The sequence below is a fragment of the Onychomys torridus genome, chromosome 21, assembly GCF_903995425.1.
Source record: "Onychomys torridus chromosome 21, mOncTor1.1, whole genome shotgun sequence".
NCBI classification, from domain to species: Eukaryota; Metazoa; Chordata; class Mammalia; order Rodentia; family Cricetidae; genus Onychomys; species Onychomys torridus.
Window position 1 is genome coordinate 25,083,452 of NC_050463.1, and position 21,321 is coordinate 25,104,772.

The following is a 21,321-nucleotide window of genomic DNA, read 5'->3' on the forward strand; positions in this document are numbered from 1 at the left end:
GGATGCAGCTTCCCTGTCATATAGAAGAAACGATCTTGCAACAGGCCTCCTGCTCTTCTGGCCCTTCCACAGTCTTCTGAGCCTCCAGTACAGGGTTGGGTTGTAGGTGTGTCCTTTGGTGTTGGGGACTCCATGGTCTCTGCCTTTGGGCCAGTTGTGCCTTTCTGCAGTGGTCTCCGTCTAATGCCAAAAGAAGCTTCTTCAAGGAGAGAGAGTAAACGATTTCTCTCTCTGTTGTGCATATTCATAGAATCATCGCAGTGTTTGAGGGGGTGCATGGTAAGATTAGTTCTCTGCTAAAGTTGATCATCAAACACCCTGCCACTTCTCTTCAGAATCTACACCACCCTGGGATCGTAAACCTGGAGTGTATGTTTGAAACCCCAGAACGAGTCTTCGTCGTGATGGAAAAACTTCATGGAGATATGTTGGAGATGATTCTGTCCAGTGAGAAAAGTCGACTTCCAGAGCGAATTACTAAATTCATGGTCACACAGGTATCTTAACTCTCCCTTAAAGCCAGTCAGGCTGAGAGAATTAAATGACACCGTGTGTACATATTGGGAGATTACGGATTAGCAGTCCTAGTAAAAGTGAACAGTAATACTTTTAGCTACATCTTGATTAAATATAGTGGAGTTTTGAAATTATCATACAATTCAAGAAGTCATATTGGAGTTTAGCTGATTTTCTAGGCATTTCAAAAAAGCCCTTGACAGGGGTAGACTCACTTTTAAATTTTGTTATATGTATGAGTGTTTTGCCTGTATGTATGTGCACTCTGTGTGTGTGTGTGTGTGTGTGTGTGTGTGTGTGTGTGTGTGTGTGTGTGCGTGCGTGCATGCGTGTGGTGCCTTTGGAGGTCAGGAGGGCATCAGATCATGTGGATCTGGAGTTACAAACAGTTGTGAGCTGCCATGTGGGTCCTCTGCACAAGCCGCTTGTCTTGGGCTAGCATGTGAAGTAGTGGGTTCGTCACGGCATTTTCATGCCTGCTTGCCACTCTGCTCTGATTGCTCACAACCCGTCCTGACAGATACTCGTTGCCCTGAGGAACCTCCACTTTAAGAATATTGTGCACTGTGATTTAAAGCCCGAAAACGTGCTGCTTGCATCAGCAGAGCCATTTCCTCAGGTGAGACATCCTCCAGAACCTGATTACGAACTGTTTTGAGTTAGTGACATGTACAACACACCCTCCTAATACAGAACAGAGCACCAAGTACACACCATTGTGGTCTATAGCTGCCAGTTTGAATCGGTAGCTGCATCATTTCAACTCAGGTTTTATTATTGTATTGCTCTTGCCCGTTAAAACAGGTCTGAAAAAATAAAATTTGGGGATTTGGGGGGGGGGGGTTCTAATGATGTATAAATGGCCCACAACCACACATTTAAGATCTGTGCACTTCAAATATCTGAATAGAAGAGTCACCACATTCAGTTATGATGCAGTAGATATTATTCATGAGACACGTATCATGTGACGTGTACTAGAAACGGCAAGCAGCATTTGAACCCGCCTCCACCTGTGTCCCCCAGTGTCTGTTTGGACTGTGCTCTGGTAGACATCAGATCCCGTCTCTCCCAGTTAACAGTAATGCGTTTCCTAAGGCCTGTGTCGGTCATGGCATTTCCTCTGGGAAGTACTTGGCATTTGCCTATTCAGGATAGCTGCAGTCAGTAATAACCAGAATCTAACGTCATCTAAAGCCCATCAGACTTTCAGAACACGTCCTGAGGAGAACATGGTAATGGTTGTGGGCGCCTTCCTGCGTAACCTCATTCAACTCTGAACCAGCTGGAGTCTCTAGTTCCATCAGCATAGAGAGAGCGCTTACTCCTCAGAGCCTTTCTCCTGTCCACATTGTCATCTGTAAGCCTTGTTTTACTTACCTGCCGATACGTAGCATCCTTGGCAACAGATACTCTAATCCATTGGCTCTCAGCCTCCCTAATGCTGTGATCCCCAACCATAAATTATTTTTGTTGCTACTTCACAACTGTAATTTTGCTAAATATCTGTGTTTTCTGATAGTCTTAGGTGACCCCTTTGAAAGGATCCTTTGACCCCAAAGGGGTCATGACCCACAGGTTGAGGACCACTGTTCTAAGCTTCAGCAAGAGAATGCTTCAAAATACTGTAGTTTATTTTTCATGTAGCAAAACATTTATTGAGTACTTTTATATGCCCAGACACTGAGAGGCCACTGACAATTCGAAACTGAAAACAATTCCTACTTAGAATAGAAAAGGGATTCCCTTACAAGGGAGCAAAGATCAACACCCTCCATCCATCTCATCAAAACAACCAGACTGAACCCTTGCTCTATGAGTCTGGAAGATAGAGTACAAATTGTTTTTAAAATGCACACTACGGGGGCTGGGGACTTAGCTCAGTGGTAGAGCGCTTGCCTAGCAAGCACAAGGCCCTGGGTTTGATCCTCAGCTCCGGGGGTGGGAGGGTGGGGTGGGGGAAATGCACGTGATGATAGCTCTTCCTACTACTGTAGTATCAAAGAGCTGTAGATGTGTCTGTCTGCCTCTAGGGAAATGGTATTTCCGTTTCCCTGTCTGTAACTGTTTTGTGTAGAATTGGTTCCTTTGGTTAAGTGCATTGAGAATATCTAGGGACAAGTATTGATATGTCCATTTCCAGGTGAAGTTGTGTGACTTTGGGTTTGCACGCATCATTGGTGAGAAGTCATTCCGGCGGTCAGTGGTGGGGACTCCAGCCTACTTAGCCCCCGAGGTTCTCAGGAGCAAAGGCTACAACCGTTCTCTAGACATGTGGTCAGTGGGAGTCATCGTCTACGTGAGCCTCAGCGGCACATTTCCGTTCAATGAAGATGAAGATATAAATGACCAAATCCAAAATGCTGCATTTATGTACCCACCAAATCCATGGCGAGAAATTTCCAGTGAAGGTAAAAAAGAATTACATTTCAGTTTTGCAATAGCCTAAAATCTTTTGTGATCACAAATCACCCTGTCTCTTCATTTCCTTAATTTCTTACCAGTCTTTGAGAACTTTACTTATATTTGTTATTTTAATTATTATTATTTACTTTTTATTTTTGAGACAAGGGCTTACTCTATAGCTCTGGCTCGCCTAGAACTTACCATGTAGACCAGGATGGCCTTGAACTCACAGAGATCTGTGCGCCACTATGCAAGGCTAAGTACTCTACTTTTTTTTTTAAAGATTTATTTATTTATTATGTATATAGCATGTATGACCAGAAGAGGGCATCAGATCTCATTACAGATGGTTGTGAACCACCATGTGGTTGCTGGGAATTGAACTCGGGAAGAGCAACCAGTGCTCTTAACCTCTGAGCCATCTCTCCAGCCCTGAAGTACTCTAATTTTAAACTGTTTTTTTTTTTTTTCTCTATTTTTCTGATAGTTTTTAGGCCTAGCAGTCACCCAGGCTCCGGCAGCCTCATCCAGAAACTACTATAGTATCTTTGGCCTGTGCTGCTCACTAACCTCTTCCCTGGTTACTCAGTGACTGTGGCCTGAGCCATCTGCAGGGCGGTCATCTCATCCTCTTCGGCGTCCCTTTAACGACACTGCCGCCATTGGTTTCTGATGGTGGCCCTTTGAGCGCCTTTGAGCCTCACCCTACTTCTCATACAAAACTGATACATGCTCTCTTCTAAACTCTTCCAATCTTGCTTAGGTCTTTCCTCCTCCTCACTACTGCAGTTCTTCAGAGACCTCCTGACTTGAGGGTCCTCCTGCCCCACCTCTCCTCCAAGCTTTGTCAGGTCTACTTAGCTAACAGTTGGGCCTTTTTTCTTAAGTATATGTTTTGGTAATTAGTTATTCCAGTCCTCAGAACAGATTGAGAAGACACTCTTAGCTCATGGGCTTTATAGCTAGAATGAGCTTTTGTATCTGCAGTTCATGTTTTCCGTCCTTCTGATCTTTCACCAGGAAGCTTCATGCTGTAGTTTTCATGACTACTGGAAGCTTTTTAATTTGTAATGCCTGCTTCTGTACATGTCAAGAATAAGCCAGGGCTGTTGGCGGGCGCCAGTAGTCCCAGGATTGTGGAGGCTTCAGAGCCCTATACAAGACCTTTTCTTGGGGAAGGAGCAGGGAGAAAGGCAGAGAAGGGGAATATGAAGTTGCTCCTCTTTAGTTTACTGATGGTGTATGCCATCCTTGGGAAATAGCCCCCTCGTAGGTAGTAGTAGTGCTAAGGAATATCCCCACCCAAGTTTAGCCAGCCGTTGAATGAATAGGTCTTTTTTTAACCTTTCCAAACGGACTGGCCCGGATGACAGTTGGATAAATACTCCACTAAAGTGGAAGGAATGTCAGGAACAACAGAAAAGACAGCAGCCTGCCGGCTTCACTTTGTAACAAGAAAGCTGAAGTCCGCTGGGAAAGTTTGGTCTTCAAAGCTGTCACAGAACTCTAAAGGCAGTCTGGCCACGGACCTGTCCTGTCACTCACTTGGCCGTAGCCTAGATTCGGACTCAGCAGTTCCTGAAATGGATGCAGACAGTGAACCCAGTTGACAGGATAGATGAGGGATTTGAAACATGCAAGTTAATGAAGTACCTAGGGAAAACCTTTGCAAGTTGGTAGTCAGCCTTCTTTATCAGTATTCCAAATGTGTCATTATGTAGTCTATGGTCAGTGTGTCGTTCATGGTTGCCTTGATTTTGTAGTGGTTCAGTTTCTCCAGATAACTGAGTATAATGTGCTAAGTTCTCACCAACACTAAGAAATCACCCCTAACCTGACTGCTAAAACCTGCGCTTCTGTTATTGTGGCCTCACTCTCCTCACTGTATCTACAGAAGTAAGAGTGCCTTATGCCACTTTTCAGACCGGGTCAGGGAAGAGAACATTGTGGTATCGTTGGAAGAGCGGTCATCTGGAATCAGAATCTGTTTTGTTCATCCTCAGATAGTAGTAATGCATACCTAGCATCTGTGTGTCAAACACAGTCTAAAACTTATATTGAACTGATTTCTCTTCTCAACAGTGGCATTGTACAGATGAGGAAATCAAGGTTCAGCATAGTTTAGAAACAGACCATGTCACTGGTGCCCAGCAGCCTCACCCATGTGGCTTCAGTGCATTCCTGCCACCTATATATACTCCATTCTGCAGCCTTCACAAAAGAAACTGGTGTTCATACTGACTGCAGGAAGCATTTATGGGTCACTCCTCTGTGTCAAATTCTATATAATAGAGAAGCAAACGTTTCTCCGTGTCCTCCCGCCAGCGGGATCACAGCTTTGAGTTCGGTGCCCCTAAACTCATGTATCTCATTTTGCCTTTTCATCTAGCAATTGATTTGATAAACAACTTGCTCCAAGTGAAGATGAGAAAACGCTTCAGTGTTGACAAATCTCTTAGTCATCCTTGGCTACAGGTAAAGGAGAAAAAGGTTCTGCATCTTAGCCCTCCTGTGCGTGTGTCTTCGCTAAGGAAACCACTCAAAGAACAGCAGGTTCAGCCCATTTCTTGGGATAATCTAGGCCCTCTTTGGTCCTTAGCTGGGCCGTGGCTCGGGCCTCTGGAAGTTGTGCAGCCCGTCATTGAAGTCAGTGTCAAAGGCAGTTAAACCCCCATGAACTGAAACACTGAGCCTTTTATAAGGGCTTGGCTAGTCATGTCTTGTCTTTTTCTTTTGTTTAAAGGTTAACATGGCATACTAGTCAATATATTTTACTTTAAACATCTACTAGAAGGTTTATGTTTGGCTTGATTCCTCCATGAGTTATTTCAGAGATTTGTCTCAAGACAAAAATCCACACTTGAGAGTGAGCAGAGAAGCTGTGCAGCGATTTTATAGGAAACAGGAGAGTAGACCTAGCATTAAACCAGCACACCTCATCCTTAGTAAGTTAGCCTCATGACAGATTCAAGCACTTTCCCATTTTGAACAGTAAGTTGTGTGCTTCAAGCAGAATAGAACAGATGTCTTCGTGATTACTATTAGCTAACTCAAAAGCCTAAGAGAGTTTTCCAGAAACTAGTTCCTTTCCTTTATAGAGACATTAGATTTTAAGAGTTATCTTTAACATTGCTAATGTGAAATACACTTGGAACTTAGGAGTTGTCATTTGTGGCACTAAGGGTGTAAACAAAACAAGTCTGTTGGTATTTTGTCGATTTTTATGGTTCATACTCATTTTCTTTTCCTAGGATTACCAGACTTGGCTTGACCTCAGAGAATTTGAAACTCGCATTGGAGAACGTTACATCACCCACGAAAGTGATGACGCTCGCTGGGAAATCCACGCATACACACACAACCTCGAATACCCAAAGCATTTCATTATGGCCCCCAATCCAGATGATATGGAAGAAGATCCTTAATGATCAGTGAGCTGACTTCAGTACGGAAGGATTTCATTTCATGACCAGACACTCTGCTGCCTAGCTGTTGCTCTCTGCAGGCTGTCATTGCAAGGAGGCAGAGTCATGAGGAAATAGAACAACTTGGTGGCACCAATACTGTAGCTCATAACAAGTAGGTACAGGAAGGGAAACTGAGTCATAAAATCACAGAATAAAGTCAGAATGAAACTTGTTAGAGATTTTTGTAGCATAAGCAATAACTGGTTCTGTAATTTTTCTTAATCCTCACATTAGGACAATGTGAATTAGCACTTAATTTACCTCTCCTTTGCTATCATTACATCATTTGTTTTAAAAGCCTATGACTGTCTAGTTATTGTTTATAAGGTTGATTACTCAACAGGTTTGTAGTTAAGCAGTGACTATGAGGCTAACAATATATGGTTTGCTATAAGGACGTCTAGTATTTGTTACTGTTGGAAGCATTGATTCTTCCTGGACCCCTATAAATGGAGCCTTGTGGGGGCTGTATCTCTAAATGTGGTCTGTATGACATAAAAGTTGTCGCCTTCCCTCCGTTGCAGTAGCCACCGGGATAATTGGACAATTGGTGTGACAAACGTGGATGGAGTTGGTCACCACTCATCTCTGCCACTCAACACACATGGTCTCAGTTGACGCCATCGTGATGCAGGTTGTGTGCCGGCAGTCAGTGGGCACAGCTCTGCAGTTGATCCTCACATGGAGTTGACTAGCTTACAGACAAAACTGAGACTAGCTTACAGACTCAAAGGAGAGCCGGCACAGTGTCAGTAAATGTCGGTATACAGCAAGCAGTGTCTTTTCCTCCTCCCTTAGCCTTTGGGTGGGACCTCCAGAGATCTACAAGTTTTAAATCGGCGTTTTATTTTGAGCAGTTTGGGAGAGCGGTTTGAAGTCAGACATCATTGGGGTGGGAACCGTGTTACCAGTGCAGCAGATGAAGGAAGAGTAAGAATTTCTTACACTTCAGCTGTTTTTATAGTTCTTAATATAGGTTCAATATCCCTAATCTGTACACCAGGAAGGTTTCAGCTTCCCAGACACTGAAAGATCTGCACACTCCACTGGTTGAGCATCCCTGTTATAAATCTGAAATCCTCCAAAATCTAGAAACTTTGGAGTTCTGAGGCACTTTGAGATTTTCCCATTAGTGATGTTCCAATCTGTGCTTTACCCAAAGAAAAGGGTCCAGGACCATCTATCCTCTTGTAGGGAATATAGTAGCGTCTGTCTCTTCATCCTCACTAGTCACCAAGAGTAGGGTTTTGTTGTTGTTCCTTTTCTGTGCTGGGAGCAGAGATTTGGAGTCAGAGAACCTGGGTATGAGTCTTAGCTTCTTGGTTTTTACATCTGCTGGGCTGGGCAGGAGACAGTTTGTCTAAGCATTTAGTTTCCCAGTCTGTAGAATGGAGAGCATAAATTGCTGCCTCTGCCTTCCCCGGTGTGGCCCTGAAGATGGGCATGTGGGAAGGTCTCGGACGGTCTGGAACTCGGTGTTGTCAGTTCCACTGAGTCCGAGGTAGCGAAGGAGACCGGTCTTGTGTGTGAGCAGACCAAGACTGAGAGTACCTTTGTGGCCGAGAAAGCAGCCTCGGGATCTACCGAAAATTAAAACCATCTTTGAAGAAACAGAAACATTGCGGGCTGCCTGTGCTGTAAGTCTTTATGCTTTAAACTGTCCTCACAGTAGCCAAGCCACATGACTACATACATTGAAGGAAGTTGAGGCACAAGGTTGGCTGCTAAAGTTCATAGAGTTTGAATATGGATTTGAACCCAGGCCTATATCCCAAGTCCCTTTTACCCGTCCCAGCCATTGATGATGTACTGTACATCTGTAAGTATCTCCAGGAGACTTTGCACATGTCTCTGTCATTGTTCTTATCCAGCAGTCGTGAAGGGTGATTTTAAGAAAGTATGAATGGGTTGTCCCTGTGATAGGAGATGCTTTCACTCGGTTTCTGCGAGGTCTGCTTGACCGGCAGGTACAAGGTGGAACAAGTTTGTATCACTCCGCCGCCCACCGGCTTTGCTGTGTGAGGCGAAAGCTGGCTGGAGTGACTGTCCGGCTGCTGTTCTGCTATCCTCAGGCCTTACAAGCCCTGAAATGAATTGCACTCTGTTTTTCTTGAAGGCCTGTGCTGTCTAAAGAGAGAGACTGTCAAGGCACTGTCAGATAGTCTGGCGTTGAGGAACTACTCCACTGTGTAACCTGCTTACCTTTTGTCTTTGTCTTAAAGCCAAGTTGTGTTTGCATAAAAGGTAATTGTTTCTTAGAAACGTGATAATTTTCAATGTAGTGTATAATGACACTGTTTAGTACATTTTATATTTTTTGTTACATCCCACTTTTTGTAAATATTCTTAAAACTTGATAATAAAATGTATTTCTATATCACTATACTTTCCTATGTGAAAACCTTAGCTAGTCTCTACTACAAGTTTCCCAAGAGAGTTTTATTCTTGTAATATTTTCCCTGGGCCTGGGTAATAGGACAGTTTTGTAAATAGAGCTAATGTTGCGTGAACACTGATTGTATCTAACTACCCCCCACAAAGAAAACCTTTCAAAAAGTCATTTCAATTGCATACTTCATTTGAGAGAATTATCTAGAGGGTTCATTTATTGGAATGCAAGTGTGAAGAATAATGATAATTCAACTTTTTTCAGTGACTACTCCAGATATTCAACTATTACAACTACCAGAAGACTTAGAAGAATTAAATGTCTAATATAAAAGATAAATTTCTAGAATTTTATGACATAGAAGAAATAGAGATAGAGTGAGATAAAAGGTACTATCAGACTCTTCCCTCTTAATTATAAAAACTAAAAACAACTGTATTTGAGAGGAGCCAACTGTGGGTATTTTCATCTTTCAAATGTTTTAGTCTAGTCTGAAAACAAAAAACAAAACAGTGGCTATAGGAATAGAAATAAATAGAACAGAGCAGTTAGGAATGCCCTAAGGCTTTGTGACAGACACTAAGACATTGGGGCTGGGGACATGGCTTGGAAGGTGAGTGCCTACTGCACAAACAGAGGGCCTCAGGTTGGATCCCCGGCACACACATAGAGCCAGGCACCACAGCGTGCCCGTAACCCCAGTAAGACATTGCCAGGGAAGGGTAGAGACAAGAAAGCTTTGGCCAAATTAAAGAGCTATCAGAGAGAGATAATGCTGTCTCAGAAACTAAGGTGGGGAGCCATGGAAGAAAAGACACTGTCTGTCACCCTCCACGTATACATGCAATGCCCCAAATGTGATTACGGGGTACCTTCTAAAACTAGGTGCTGTAGCCAAAATGTGCATATGCCACACACACAAATTAAATGAAGCCCCGGCCATTCTTTTCTGTATAGACTAAGATACAGAGTGTTAACACCATTCTCAGTTGAGCTGCAGGAATAAAAACAAGTGACACACCGCTCTGCAGGTGACTTTCCAGTCCAGTTCAACCATGAGGTCAGAATGGCTAACAGTTTCCCTCTGACCTCAGAGGATAGTGTTGCCGGTCAGTACTTCCCAAGACAACCTATTTACAATAGTAATATAAAAGTTCTGTGGACCAACCTGATGACAGCGTATTACGGAACTGAAAGTTCTCTTTATCTGAGAACACAGCAGCAGAATGAACTCAGCTTAGGAAATTGTCCCTGGGGGGTCTGTATTGCTCTCAATCCTCATTTCAGGACAAGTCGATTGCTGCAGGGTTGGTTTGGTTTTTTCTCAACTATGGTTTTTATTACTACTTTACAATTTTAGAATCAATCTTTACTTAAATCCACGGAAGCACATGTAAACCTTCTGGTCCCTGCTTCCAGAGTGGGGAATCCTCTGCTGATTCCCCACCAGCTGTTCGGTTCTTCATCTTTTCTTGGCCTGTGCACAACGAGAACAGAAAACTAAAAGTCATACTAGCATATTCCTTTAACGATCTCCTTCAGCGAAACCAGGATCATAACTGTAGAACCTCACGTCTGACTCCCGTTTACTAAACCTTAGAGATCCTCCTATCAGAGTATATGGCTTTTCCCTTTTGAAAATGATACCCCGAGCTGTTGACTTGGATCCCTAGAAATAGCCATTTACCGTATTTGCGTGTCCAACAAACCAACCGGTGCTCATATGTGTTTTTAAAAAGTAAATAGAGGGCTGGAGAGATGGCTCAGAGGTTAAGAGCACTGGCTGCTCTTCCAGAGGTCCTGAATTCAATTCCCAGCAACCACATGGTGGCTCACAACCATCTGTAATGAGATCTGGTGCCCTCTTCTGGCCTGCAGGCATACATGCTGTATACATAATAAATAAATAAATCTTTAAAGATAAAAAAAAGTAAATAGAAATACAACAACTGGCTTGACTAAAGGAAACTTGATAACACAATAAACTACCTTACTAGGTTAAAACCAATTATGCCAAGAGTTGAACACCCAACTATTTTGATTGTATTTTATATTAAAAGGTTATGTTTATTGACTGCAAAGAGATACTTTGAACACTGTCATTACCTTCAATATACAAAATGAGTTTCTTTTATTGATTTTTAAAGCACACTGAAGAATAAACAGTCCAAGCTGAAGTATCACTGCCAAACGAGGTCATCAAACCCAGCTACAGATGATGCGGGGGTCTTTGACTGACAGGCACCCCTTTCTTGACTTGCACCGGGAAGTCTCTGATGAGGTAGCAAGGCAAAGAAGTTGAACCTTTCTCCCATCTTCTGAGGGTTCATTAACATATCATACCCCTGAAGTAACTGCTGCTTGGTGGATGGCTCTTCTGCTTTATCTAAAAGAACCTGAAGGGGGAAAGGTCTTTAGGAAAAGTCACTGGAAGAAAGAAACCCTGAGGCAGCACTAACAATGACTCCAGTGACCCAGTACAGCAGTGCCCCAAAGGTGATCACAGGGTGCTTATAACTAGGTTGCTGTGGCCCAAATGTATACCTCTGCCATCTTTAGCAGATACCCTGGGTGATTTGCTCTGTAAGAACATTTAAGTATCCTCGGAAGAGGAGTTATAAAATTCATACCCATGGACATGGTTTTCTTGGGAGCCTCAGCCTCATATAGAAACTTAGCAAGCTGTGCCACATCCCAGCTGTTACTTCTGCAAAGACCGCACCTGCGCCTGCCACTACAACAGCATTAAGCCAGCAGAGGGTCTTTAAATAGTTCTTTAAATGAAGGTATTTAATGGTCGTGAGATAAACCATTACCTGCAGCCGGACATCAATGCCCATGTTTTTTAAAAAGGTCCGTTGCTCTACTGGACCCAGAGAGGCTACTTTTCCTTGTACCATTCTGCGCAGGTAACTGAAGTCCACATCAGCTGTCAGATCTGCTGTTCCAGGAGCGGTTAAGACATCATGAAGCTGGTGCCCACAAAACCCCTTGAATATGAAGAATAGTTTTGTCTGCCTTAGTTAATATTATTGAGATTAGAGAAAGGATATGATACTAATATATTTTTTACATTGTCAGTGTTAAAAAGCATGGCCTAAATCTGTGATTTAAACTCTAGGCAATGACATCCTTTCTCCAAACAAGGTGACACATGGAAAACCCAATAGAAAATACAAAGTTGGAATCCTGAAGATGTTACCTTTGGCGTAAAGCTATTTAACATTCCCATTAATACTGTGGCAAGTTCCAGTTACCAGAACCTAGGTAGTAGTTTACAAAACTTACCTGTCTATCACAGTGTCAAAACCACCTGAGAATATGGGAGTGTGCTCCACCCAGGCCTGCTCTACTATAATCCTGGAAGGAGGCTAGAGAGTATCTTTGTAGTATGTTCTCCCAGCTAAGAATTCTTAGCAGTAATGAAGTCAGAAATGAAGAACCACTGATTTGGAAAATGAATAATAGCCTTTAGCTAAATATATTTCTATTGAAGAATATTCAATGTATTTCAACATACTGTCATATTTAAAGAACATTTAGAAAGAACATTTGGAAAGGGTGAAGGATAATACCTAAGAAGAAAGAGATGTCAAAAGAGTTTGATTGCAATGGCTAGGTTAAAAGTGCAAACTAACTTTTGCTTGCTTGCTTGCTTTTTAAAAGATTATGTATTTATTATGTATACAGTATTCTGTCTGCATGTATCCCTGCAGGCCAGAAGAGGGCACCAAATCTCATTACAGATGGTTGTGAGCCACCATGTGGTTGCTAGGAATTGAACTCAGGACCTCAGGGAGAACAGCCAGTGCTCTTAACCTCTGAGCCATCTCTCCAGCCCAGCTTTCTTTCTTTTTTTTTTTTTTTTTTTAATGAAGGCAGAGCTGAAACATTAATATAAAGAAAATCTTTCCCAAAATGTGTGTTATTCCAAACTTTCCTAGGCTCTATGTATATTCAGGCTTTTCACTTAAGGAAGAATGACTGTAAGATTCACAATTATGAGTAATGATAACAGCATCAGTAACATTAATTCTAAAATTCTAACAACAAAGTTAGGCACCATAAAAACCAAGCTAAGACAGCTCCTTGGTGAACTTCAGATCTAGCAATGAAGTCCTGATAAAGCACGCCCCTGTGAGATACGTACTCTGAAGGTGTCTGTTTTTGTCCCGTCGTGACCGTAATCGGCAATCAGAGCAGCGCCTCCGGTTAATGCAATGCGTTGTGAAAGTTCCTGTATAATAACCCCAGCGTCGGGACACACTTCCACATGGTCCCTTTTTTCATCATGCTGGTGAGGGAATCACAGTACATCACTTGAAAGAACTGCCTCCTTAAGAGCTTTTCACAATTCTACAAGCTGAACATTTCTTAGTTAAAATGAATTCCACGTGAATATGGTCTAGACGGTGTCTCAGATGACATCCCTCTCATTATACAGAACACAGTTCTTTCATGCTGGACATTAGGTTTGTAGACATTTCAATATTTTATATTTTTTTAAAAGGCATATGTACTCTGAACCTCCCACGTGGTCAAGCATGGTATTATTTTATTATAAAAGCACTTTCCTATATTAATATATGAAAACATCACTCACTAGGTTGTATGCATAAGGAAATGCCACCTAACATTAACGGACTCAGAAGATACGGTCAACAGTACCACGTAGAAGAATCCGATTAAATCAGATTCAGCACTGCGTTGCCCTCTGTGAAGGCAGAAAGCATAACCAGCAGTGTCCTGCATCTACAAGCAGCAGCTTATGAACTAGTGACGATCCTGTGAGATTTTGTCATCTTCATTATGAAAACCCACCCCCTTTTACTCCCTTCTGACATTCTGAAAACAGTAATGCCCCAGTGATGCCTCTGCCTATGATGGGGCAGGCACAAGAGCTGTCGAGTCATGGACTTAGGGTAGGGTTAGACCTCAGCAATTCCTACTGCTCAGTGGGAGACAAGGTTTTCGTCTGTGTTCTCATAAAACATACTCTGGGTCTATAGTGCGGATTCAGTAAAATAACAAACGTTCAGCCCTAGTGATATTAGATAAACCTGTGTAGCCATGAAAATCACAAAGCCAGACATCTGCCAGCAAGCCTCAGGTGAGCCTGCTGATACCCGCACCACCTCAGACTGATCTTCACGACAGGTGGAATCCCATGGCCCCAGTCAAATGAAAGAAGTCCCCAACCCTCTCTCAAGGGAATGCTAGTCAAGAACTGCAAGAGACTACTCCCATGGACAGGGTGACTTCAGGGAGGAGGTGGCACTTGGGTAGCTTATAAATGTTTGTCATTCAGGCAGAATTACATAGAATATGAAAAACTGCTCACAAGTATTTAGTCTGATGTTACAACTTAGAGTCTGTGAAAAACCAAATGAGTAGGTATGTTTTTAAAAACTTGTTTTTAAAACTTTAGGAAATTCTTAAGAGCTAGAAAGTGAAACATTTCTCTGGGGTAGAGAAGAGGGAAAGGTCCTGTGAAGCTCAGATATTCCTGAGAAGAATGTGCTGTCTGGGGACCTCTGAAGAGCCCTGGAGCTAAAGGGATGCTCAGCAGTCAGTGGGAACCAACACCCTCATACAGATATGCAGGAGAAACACCAATATATAAACTAAACGTCTTTAGAAAGTTGTGCACAGTCCAAAGATAGGAAGCTCTGGGAACCATCACTTAAGGGCAACGGGAAACAGCAGTTCATCCGTCCAAATGTGGGATCCAAGGTAGGTCTGGGCTCCCATGTGACCAAACAGCTGTGCTTTTGCCCAGTGATGACAGTAAAATGTCCCCAGTGAGAAGGTACAGAGCAAACCATGACGCTCAGTGAGTCGGCCGTTACTGTGCCACCTTGCCTTCAGACAGGGACTCTTCTCTATAAAGTAGATCACATGGCATCATTTCTTATCAGAGGCCCTTGGTGGTGTAGATGACTGTAGCCCACCCTCCTGATTCTACATCTGGACTGCCACTGACAGGTTTTTTTTTTTGTTTTCCGGAGCTGGGGATCGAACCCAGGGCCCTGCGCTTGCTAGGCAAGCTCTCTACCACTGAGCTAATCCCCAACCCCAGACACTGTGACAGTTACGACAACACATTATGACAATCAATGGTGTTCACATGCCACCAGCACTCCCACTGAGAAAAGCTAAGGAAACAGGCTAGACCACTCGGCGGCGTCAAAAGGAAAACTCAGATCCATACCTGTATGAAGGCTTCTGCGGGGGTCGCACAAGGCGCCAAGACAAACCTCAGTTTATCAGAAACTTGGGGGTCGACATCAACAAGCACTTCTCTCCATCCTTGTGGTGTTTTCTAGACAGAATACGTAAGAAAGAAGTATTTGCAAGCTCTTAAAGCGTGATGTTCTAAAGGAGCCGTGACAAACAGAGCCGTAGAGGAAAGCGAGCTGAGCTGCACAGGAAGGCAAACTGAGCGAGCGAGTGAGCCATCTGTGACAAAGGACTCCATTACGTGCAGCTTACTCTTGTTGGCCTTAGAAGTCGCCAGAGATGGAGCTGAAAGACCGGCCCAAATAAATCCTCGTGACACAGCCATTCACCACTGTATGCTCTCTTGTGTCTTCATCCCCAAACTAAGAATTCATAGTGATTTCCCCAGGAGAATAAAGAGTCTGGATCCTATTTCATCTTTGGTTCTCAAGCATTCATATTTGCGACAATCCCACATAATACTAACTTGAGCAAGCAGTGGGTGAGCACTGTCAGTTCACTAGTTCACTAGTTCTGGTTAATCATAAACACGACTTTTCCATCCATACCTGAAATTTATGCACGGGAAGAACATCAAAAAACTCATGTGCGAGATAAAAACTGTATCCTGTTTAAAAATATAAGAAGAGGTTAGTGATTCAGCATTTCAAAACAATGCTATTGAACATTAGCCATAAAAAAGAAAGTGCCCGAGTCTTCAGCACCGGAACCTGGGATGCTTCCACTCTATCCTTTTTATGGCAGTGGTTGTCAACCTTCCTAACACTGCGACCCTTTAATACAGTTCCTCATGTTGTGGTGACCTCCAGCCATAACATTATTTTCTTTGCTACTTCGTAACTGTAATTTTGCTACTACTATAAATCATAATGTAAATATCTGATATGCAGGATATCTGATATGTGACCCCTGTGAAATGGTTGTTCAACCCTTAAGGGGTCACGACCCACATTTTGAGAACTAAGTAAGCACTGTGAACAGCATTCAAAGGAACAATTACTCCTCAGTTTCCACATAATGACACGAGAACTGAAATACAGCCAGGCAGTGGTGGCAGCGTACACCTTTAATCCCAGCACTTGGGAGGCAGAGGCAGGAGGATCTCTGTGAGTTCGAGGCTAGCCTGGGCTACAAAGTGAGTTCCACGAAAGGTGCAGAGCTACACATAGAAACCCTGTCTCGGGAAAAAAAAAGAAAAGAAAAAGAACTGAAATACCCCGTGACCAGCCAACTCTTCATCACTACGTTCCTAAAAACAATGAGACTCGAATGTGTTAGCTGGAAGGAATGTGAACTTCATGTAGCATGTGAGAAAGCTTAGGGCCAGAAACGGCTTTTGGTGTCTTGCTGGAGATCTTACCTCCACACTGTCAAGGACTCTAGTTCAGGGCGTTTCACCCCCACACCTTGCTTGCTTTGGGGCAAGTGAAGGTTTTTCAAGAGATTGCTGACCAAACCCATCTACTGCCTCTTTCTTCAGCCCATGCTGCTTTGGGCCATTCCATCATCAGTCCTACCCTAGCTAAAGTCCAGCGATTTACGTGTTTGGATCTGTGTTTGCTTTGCTTTCTGTAAGAGGAAATGAAGTTCACTGCTCCTTAATGTTCCTCGATCTTCTATTACAATGTTCTTGGCTAGAAATGGAAAAGTCAGCTATTCCCTTCCAGTGAGGGCCTTGGAAGCAATAACTAACTGTTAAACTGCAGTAGAAGGTCGGCCAGCTGTCACTGCTGTGAGGCGTTCTCAGCAACATTCTGCCAAGAGTCAATGTAAAGCTATACCTTTAGGGACATCCTTCAGATCTCGGTACCAGGAGACGGGGATCCCGGCCTTAGTGACACCCTTCATGTACACCAGGGATTCGGCATCTCTCTCCACAGGGAGCTTCTCAGTCAATGCCTGTGCTTGAATCTCACTTAACTTCTGGCTCACCTCTACTAGGTGTACTGAAATGTCACAGGTTTTTAGCACGGACCCAAGCTGACTGAACACCTACAACAACAACAGAAAAAGAACACTGTGTCTTAGTTACTGTCCTGTCGCTGTGACAATAGCCAAGACAACTCAGAAAAGGAAGTGTTAACCGGGGGCTTGATTACAGAGGATAAGTCCATGGCCACTATGGTGCAGATCACAGCAGGATGCAGGCAGACATGATGCTGGAGTGGTGGCTTATATCTTATCCACGAGTTGGAGGCAGAGAGTGAGAATGGGCCTGGTGTGGGCTTTGGAAACCTCAAACCCACCGCCAAGTGACACACCTGCTCTAACAAGGCCACCTCGAATCTTCCAAAACAGTTCTACCAACTAGTGACCAAGCATTCAAATATATGAGCCTGTGGGGGCCAACACACCACACACTGGCAAACACAATGTGTCAAGTAGACAGGTTTCCTCTGACTGCTCACCACAGCCACTTAATCATAAAATAAAGGTATTCCCTTTTAGAGATTTAACCCTGACCCAAGTCATTCTCCAGTAACATAGAAGAACCATTAATTAGAGTTAATAAACGTCATCTATATACAAAATAAACTGTACAACATGACTTCCTAATAATGATTTACTATTAAAGATGAAAAGATTGGGCAGCCACACAATGTTTCAGATCAAAAACTTTCTTTAAATGTCCCAAGGAAACAAAATGTCTGGGACGTGATGAAACTGTATCCTCAGAAACAAATTAAATGGCACCAGCGACTTGACTGACACCGGGATTAAAACACATTTTCAATTTTCCTTCCACTACACAACCATCTTTTACTGTAGTGAACACAGAGGGAAAAAAGAAGATACACACATCTTCCCCATCTTTTAGCAACTCAATGGCAAAAGCATAAATGACATCACCCAAGCATTTTATACTTTCAGCCTGTACATCACCCTCCATTGTTAAGCTTACGGACAATAAGTAATGAAGCATTACATTACTCTGACATTTTATTTTAGCTGACAAATATAAGATTTAGGAAGATCAGTGACGTTTCCAAACTCAGTCAAAAACAGGAAGATTAACCCACATGACTTAGAGACAATCTTTGATTACCTACCCTCAAAATATCTCCAGTGAGGGTACCCCGACCTGGACCCAGTTCCACCAGCTGGAAAGCTGGACTTTTTCCAGAGGTCATCCATTCACTAACGAACCATATCCCTAGTAGCTATGACAAGAAAAAAAAAAAAAAAAAAATGAAAGCATTATAGAATAAAACTCTACATAAATACATACTTATATACCAAAAAGGAAAACATTTACAAAAATTCTATATGTGTTATTAAACAGGCATAGATATATACAGACAGACAGACACAGACACACACATACACACACACACACACACACACACACACACACACACACACACACACGAACTTCACTGGGTTTGCCATGACATACACAGCATAGAAAGCTTACTATAAGAGCAAATGTTAAGCCCATCTCTATAAAAGGCCCCCTGGCACAGACAAGCAGTCACTCACAGAAAGGCACTAGCATTTGAAAACAAAACGGCACAGGAACTTCAATTATGCCATTTCTTTTCACTCTCGTGATTTACATTATTACACTGCCCTTAGCTGTAATTAATGTCTCTCAAACCTAGACTCCACCTCCGTTTATGCACAACTTCCTATTTTCAAGTCATCAAAGGTACTTTTAGGGAAATAAATGAACCATGATTCTGTTTCTTACAGGTCTCCCAGACCCCAACGTAAGCAGGTTAAGTTATAGCTGGAAGTGCCAGAGATCATTGCGCACACGTGCGCACACGCGTGTGTGTGTGTGTGTGTGTGTGTGTGTGTGTGTGTGTGTGTGTGGTTTTTTTTCTCTCTTCCTTTCCAATCTCATTTATTCTTCATACCTCTCCATTTCTTTTTTTACATTGAAGTTGGGGTTTTTCAAATGTCTTCTCTACCATTCCCCCTAAAAATTTTAAGTATCTGATGAATCTCACACACCACACACACACACACACATACTCACACACACATACACACACACATACACACACACATATACACACACACACACACGCACACACGCCCGCGCGCACACACACACATGCACACACACACACACACACACACGCACGCACACACACACACACACATAAAACACTATGGCATACCAGCACAGCTTACACTCTCAGGTCTCTATGGCATTCATTCCTTTTAGTCTACATGTTGGGTATTACCTCCCCAAAGATTTGACTTATTTCGGGTGAAGTAATGAAGTCTCCTTTTTCCCCTAGCATATCATGATGCACATAATATCCCTGAGTAAAAAGAGGAAATGGAAAAGATTAATTTTCAAATAAGGCTTTCAAAGCTACTCCTCCAAGATGTTATGTAGTACACACTGTGACACAACTATTTACCAAGGAAGTTCTTTCTTCTGAAATAACCAAGAGAAAGATAGAATCTTTACCCAAATTTTACATGGTAGTAGACATTTTGCAAATCTCATAGAAAAACATTTACTCCTCAAGTAGAAGGGCTGGAACCATGCAATGTCCATCTCTACATCCCTGTCCTCTCCCGACTCCCAGTCCGACAAAGGGAGACTCTAATTAGCCCAGCCTCCTCTCCCAAGTTAGTCTTGCCTGTTGGTGATACTGTTTCTTTCTTTCTTTCTTTCTTTTTTTTTTTTTTCCAAGACAGGTGTTCTCTGTGTAGCTTTGGCGCCTGTCCTGGAACTCACTCTGTAGCCCAGGCTAGCCTGGAACTCACAGAGAGCCACCTGCCTCTGCCTCCTGAGTGCTGGGATCAAAGGCATTCACCACCACCTCCTAGTGATACTGTTTCTTAACCATTTGCAACTTACGAAAATATGTTCTATATGAAAAATCCATTTGTGTGTTGTATGACAAATCTATCCAATTACATGCCAGTGACTTACTTATGTACTTTTTTTTTTTTTTTTTTTTTTGGTTTTTCAAGACAGGGTTTCTCTGTGTAGCTTTGTGCCTTACCTGGAACTCACTCTGTAGACCAGGCTGGCCTCGAACTCATAGAGATCCACCTGGCTCTGCCTCCCGAGTGCTGGGATTAAAGGTGTGCGCCACCGCCTTTATGTACTTTTTATATGATAAATGTATCTCGATAAAAAGGTGGATTTTCTTTTGTTTCACTGGCCTTGCTTGTCTACTTCCATGCCACTGTAAAGTCTCCCTTTCTTCCTTTTTTAGATCTCTCCCTGGCATCCTTATCAGTTCAGTCTACTCAAATGCCATCTTCACTGACCTCTCTCACCTAAGATTTCCAACCCAAAACTAATATAATTACTTTGATTAGAAGGTTTAATCATTTGGGGAGAAGACCATGTCTTACTATCTTCATATCCCAAGTTTGACCATAACGCTTAACTTTCAAGAAAGACTCCATGTCTCTCAATCAAAGCTTCTTACATCCAGGTAGGTGGAGATCACCTAGATTCCCAGCACTCAGGAGAGAAAACAAAGACCCTACAATTTCAGGCCCACCTCATGTATACAGCGTTCCCTTCCAGCAGGGAAATGCACCACCCAGTTAGAAAACCATCTCCCCTTTAACTCACGAAATTCCAACTACATTTGGCCACACCTAAACACCGCAGAAATTTGCCCTGACCTCTTTATTGGCACTGCCCTTGAATCAACGCAGCCCGATAACTGACAGATGAAACCACATCCCAAGGACTTCGGAGAGCCGCTCATCGTCTGCGGGCTCCGGGACCTTCGGGCTCCTCTGCGTACACACCCTTCGTGGCTCGAGCTCGCCTGTGTTTACCTTGGCTGGGTTGGTCAAAACCTCCTTCATGTACTCGGCCACCGTGATGGGACCTGTAGACTTTATTTTATACATAAGATGCCGCAGCATCGGCGTCGCCCGGTTGCTTTCCGCCGGCTCATTCCCGGAGCTGAAGCATTTCCCTCTCCAAAGACAAGGAATGCCTGAAAAGCACGAGGAAGCACCCGCTTGAGAGATCTCCGTTTCCTTTACACGCGCAAGCCTGCAAGAGCTGGCAAGGCACAACCTTGCTCACCACTAACTTCGCCCCAGTGTCAGAACCCGATGCACGGAGCCCACGACTACCACACCGCCAAGCCTCTCCGTGGACCGGCTTCCAATTCCAGCTCCAGCCCCAGGAAACAATCCGAGGAACCAAGGAACCGCGCCACGCGGTTTCCATGGAAACAGGGTTCCGCGGCGCCGAGGACTCTTACCGGCACGGGAGACTCCACGTCTCACTAAAGCATTCATTCCTAACCACGACGGGGCCAGGCTCCGCCCTCGGGGGCGGAGAGGAAGGGTATTTCCTGACAC

At 43.3% G+C, this 21,321-nt stretch overlaps 2 protein-coding genes across 4 annotated transcripts in view; one reads left to right on the forward strand and one right to left on the reverse strand.

The window, feature by feature from the left end:
* The window catches only part of Prkd3 (protein kinase D3), a 69,589-nt gene extending 60,820 nt beyond the window's left edge, over window positions 1–8,769 (forward strand). For all 3 annotated transcript variants that reach the window (XM_036170448.1, XM_036170450.1, XM_036170449.1), the window contains exons 15-19: window positions 336–497; window positions 1,037–1,135; window positions 2,660–2,927; window positions 5,312–5,397; window positions 6,174–8,769. In XM_036170448.1, the coding sequence (XP_036026341.1) occupies window positions 336–497; window positions 1,037–1,135; window positions 2,660–2,927; window positions 5,312–5,397; window positions 6,174–6,347 (789 nt within the window). In that variant the 3' untranslated portion in view covers window positions 6,348–8,769. The remainder of the gene's footprint in view (window positions 1–335; window positions 498–1,036; window positions 1,136–2,659; window positions 2,928–5,311; window positions 5,398–6,173) is intronic.
* Window positions 8,770–10,880: 2,111 nt separating this feature from the next.
* On the reverse strand, window positions 10,881–21,291 carry Ndufaf7 (NADH:ubiquinone oxidoreductase complex assembly factor 7). Its single transcript, XM_036170451.1, has 10 exons — window positions 21,222–21,291; window positions 20,785–20,948; window positions 19,212–19,292; window positions 18,069–18,179; window positions 16,800–17,010; window positions 15,567–15,625; window positions 14,990–15,100; window positions 12,929–13,072; window positions 11,595–11,768; window positions 10,881–11,174 (listed from the first exon to the last, which is right to left on the reverse strand). Exons 1-10 carry the CDS (start codon window positions 21,256–21,258, stop codon window positions 10,959–10,961), a joined length of 1,308 nt encoding a protein of 435 aa, XP_036026344.1. The 5' UTR covers window positions 21,259–21,291; the 3' UTR covers window positions 10,881–10,958.
* Window positions 21,292–21,321: the final 30 nt, after the last annotated feature.